Here is a 4,069-nt window from a genome sequence, read left to right on the forward strand (position 1 = left end):
AGGGCTATGAGTGGAGAAAGGGCTTCGGCTCTGAAAGAAGAAGTCGACCGACTATTGAAAGCTGGCATAATAAGGGAATCATTCTACCCCATGTGGCTGGCGAATCCTGTCTTGGTTAAGAAGCCTAATGGAAAATGGCGTACATGTGTGGACTTCACTGATTTGAATAAGGCCTGCCTAAAAGATAGCTTCCCATTGCCTCGTATTGACCAGCTAGTGGATTCAACGGCAGGTCACGCCCTTCTGAGCTTCATGGATGCGTACTCGGGGTATAACCAGATCCCTATATATGAGCCCGACCAAGAACATACATCCTTCATTACTGATAGGGGGCTATATTGTTATATTGGAATGCCCTTCGGTCTGGTTAATGCTGGGGCTACATATCAAAGGCTAGTCAATATGATGTTTAAGAATCAAATTGGGAAAACCATGTAGGTATACGTGGACGATATGTTAGTAAAGTCGAAGGTGGCAAGGGATCATGTAATACACCTTTCAGAGATGTTTGACATATTAAGACAATTCAGGATGAAGCTAAACCCCCAGAAGTGCGTATTCGGGGTAGAGTCGGGGAAATTCTTGGGATTCATAGTGAACCACAGGGGTATTGAGGCAAACCCCGCTAAAATCAAGGCGCTATTAGAAATGAGATCCCTTCGGAACGTTCGAGAGGTGCAGAGCCTTACGGGGAGGATAGCGGCCTTAAACCGATTTGTCTCTAAGTCATCGGACAAATGCAAGGAGTTTTTCTCAGTTATAAAAAAGGGAAAGAACTTCGAGTGGACAGCCGAATGTGAAGAGGCCTTCACCAAAATCAAGGAACAGCTAGGAAATCCCCCGTTGTTGTCTAAGCCCTTGGAGGGAGAAACCCTACTGCTGTACTTAGCTGTCTCAGACTATTCAATCAGTGCAGTATTGGTCCGGGAAGATGAGCAGGTGCAATACCCTGTCTATTACGTGAGTAAGAGACTATTGGACGCTGAGACCCGGTACACGAATATGGAAAAATTGGCCTATGCCCTAATTTTAGCCTCAAGGAAGTTGAGGCCGTATTTTCAAGCACATCGGGTGGAAGTCAGAACTTCATTTCCCCTAAGGCAGGTTACGCACAAACCTGAAGCTTCGGGAAAGATGATGAAATGGGCTGTCGAGCTGGGGCAATTTGATGTGGAGTATAAGCCCAGAACTGCTATTAAGGGGCAAGCTTTGACCGATTTCTTCCTGGAATTCCCCTCTTCGTGTGAGGTAAGTGGGAATGAATGCGCCACTGAATCAACACCTATGGAAATCCCCATGGAAAACTGCTCACCTTGGTGGACTTTATATGTTAATGGGGCTGTGAATGGGAATGGAGCAGGCTCGGGTATAGTGCTGGTTAACCCTGAAGGGCATAAGCTCCAAAGTTCTATTCACTTTGGCTTCAAGGCAACCAATAACGATGCTGAATACGAGGCACTAATAGCAGGATTAAAGTTGGCCCTCGAGATGAAGGTTGAGAATCTCAATGTGTTTAGTGATTCGATGCTAGTGGCCGGACATATAAAAGGAGGCTTTCAGGCTAGAGGCCCCCGTACCGACTTATATATGAGGAATGCACAAAAGCTGATGGGTAAATTTAAGGAAGTCAACCTGGAACAAATTCCCCGTGCACAAAATGCGGATGCAGATGCCTTGGCCAAACTAGGATCTCAAAGGGAGGCTACACTGTTGGGAGTAATACCCCTGGAGATCCAAAAGCAGCCTAGTATCTTTCATGCTGAGGTCATGGGGGTAGAAATCCAAAGGGAAGAGTCGTGGGTCACTCCCATTTTGGTCTATATCACAAAAGGAACACTCCCTGCGGACAAAGATGAGGCTAGGAGGGTTAAGTACAGGGCAGCAAGGTATGTTATCTACAATGAAAATCTGTACAAAAGGGGTTTTAATAGGCCTCTTTTGAGGTGAGTAGTTGGAGACGAATGTGACTACATTATGCGGGAGGTACATGGGGGTATTTGTGGGAATCATGCCGGAGGAACTTCTCTTGCCCAGAAGATATTGAGACAGGGATATTACTGGCCAACTCTACAGAAAAACGCCCATGAGTTCACCCGCGCGTGTGATCGATGCCAAAGGTTTGCTAACCTAAATAGTAACCCGGCTGTACCTTTGAAGCAAATAACTAGCCCTTGGCCCTTTGCTGTCTGGGGGATAGACTTGATTGGGGAATTACCTAAAGGAAAAGGCGGGGTAAAGTATGATGTAGTAGCCGTTGATTATTTTACAAAGTGGGTGGAGGCTGAGCCATTGGCTACCATTACGGCAGCCAAGCTGAAGGAATTCATTTTTCAGGCCATTGTGTGCAGGTTCGGGGTCCCTTATAAGTTGATCTCGGATAATGGAAAACAATTCGACAGTAAAGAAATGCGAAAGCTTTGTGATGACCTAAAAATCCAGAAGGGTTTCTCTGCAGTCTGCCACCCTCAAAGTAATGGGCAAACTGAAGCGGTGAATAAGATAATCAAGCATACCCTCAAGGCCAAGTTGGAGGAGAAGAAGGGGTATTGGCCTGAAGAATTGTCCATGATGTTATGGTCTTATAATACTACACCCAAGACAACCACTGGAGAATCCCCATTCACTTTGGCTTACGGATGTGAGGCTATGGTTCCTGTGGAGATAGGTTCTGGGTCATTCAGGCGTGATAATTATAACCCCATGGATAATGAGGTTAATCATCAGCTATATTTGGATCTTGTGGAAGAAGTACGGGCCACCTCCCAGCTGAAGCTAGCTGCCTACCAGCAAAGGACCCGTAAGTACTTTGACAAGAAGGTTAGAGCCCGGCCGTTGCAGGTTGGGGACCTCGTCCTAAGGAAGGTATTTCCCAACATGAGGGTTCCAGGACATGGAGCCTTCGGGGCAAATTGGGAAGGCCCGTATAAAATAAAGACTGTCTTGTGGAAGGCACGTATCATCTGGAAAATTTGGACGGAAAATTACTTCCACGGGCGTGGAATGCTGAACTCTTGAAGAAGTACTATCAGTAAACCAATCAAGGTAATTCTCTCATAGGCCTCTTTCAGGCTATAGGATAAATAAAGATAGCCCATTAGTTAGGGCTATTATGTTTTAGGGATTATTTGTTTAGCGTATTAACCTGTTTCAGTAGATAGCCAGAAGGTAGTGCATGTACACCTTCGGGGGAACACGTTCAGGCAATTTGCCTTAATAAATCATGACTTGTTTTTGCGTTATCTACTTCTAGCATATAGACTATTATTTTTGTTTTTTTGCGCAATCATCGCAGTCAAGCCCATATGTTTAAAACAAATATAACATGATTACTTAGAATATAATTGCTTTGAGGAATGCGAATGTTTCTTGATATGATAATTTCTGCTCTAGTTCTTCACCATAAAAATAGTTAATGCTAAAGAACTCGGGGGGGGTAGTAGCATGCATATATGGGCACATACGTTTATCTTGTCTGCCCTTGAAATGGGATAATTTTAAGCAAAAATTAATAACTCGGAATAAGGGTGTGTAGGTATATACACTTATTTTGAATAGCCTGGGAATAGGATGGCTACAAGGAAAATTAAAAATTCTATGTTTTATTGAAAGTGGAATATTATGAATGGATAAAAATGAATTTAACATGGATTATGTCGGAACGGATTCGGAGAACCTGGGGATACTAGGGCTATACGAATCTCGGATAATGGCTAAGGGCTGCACATGGCTTGGGAAAGTCAGGAATGTGTAAGACTCAAAATGAAGTAAGGATACTTCAAAACCTGTCTCTAACATGAAGTGGAATAACTTCAGGACCTGTTAATCAGGAACACAAGGGCTAATGGGAAAGCCCAAGGGATATATGGGTACCTTGGAATTCTATGAAACAAATATAGATATATTGGTCACCCGGGAAATGGATAAGTGTGAAATACACTAAGGATGGACATGGGAATATTGTAACAGTGCATGTTATATAAGATCTAGTGAGACAGGTCATATACATGTTTAAGGCTCGGGGGTATGCAAGATGGAAAAATGATTGCACAATATTACCCCCAAAAGCTGA

General features: G+C 43.8%; 1 protein-coding gene across 1 annotated transcript; it reads left to right on the forward strand.

The window, feature by feature from the left end:
• The first annotated feature begins 453 nt into the window (after nt 1–453).
• LOC141719006 (uncharacterized) lies at nt 454–1,947 on the forward strand. Its single transcript, XM_074521382.1, has one exon. The coding sequence runs from the start codon at nt 454–456 to the stop codon at nt 1,945–1,947; it is 1,494 nt and encodes a 497-aa protein (XP_074377483.1).
• The last annotated feature ends 2,122 nt before the right edge of the window (nt 1,948–4,069 follow it).

This window comes from Apium graveolens, chromosome 4, assembly GCF_009905375.1.
Source record: "Apium graveolens cultivar Ventura chromosome 4, ASM990537v1, whole genome shotgun sequence".
Taxonomy (NCBI): domain Eukaryota; kingdom Viridiplantae; phylum Streptophyta; class Magnoliopsida; order Apiales; family Apiaceae; genus Apium; species Apium graveolens.

Excerpts from the sequence above, each read along its gene's own strand:
- LOC141719006 (XM_074521382.1), top strand. The coding sequence starts at position 454 with ATGTTAGTAAAGTCGAAGGTGGCAAGGGATCATGTAATACACCTTTCA.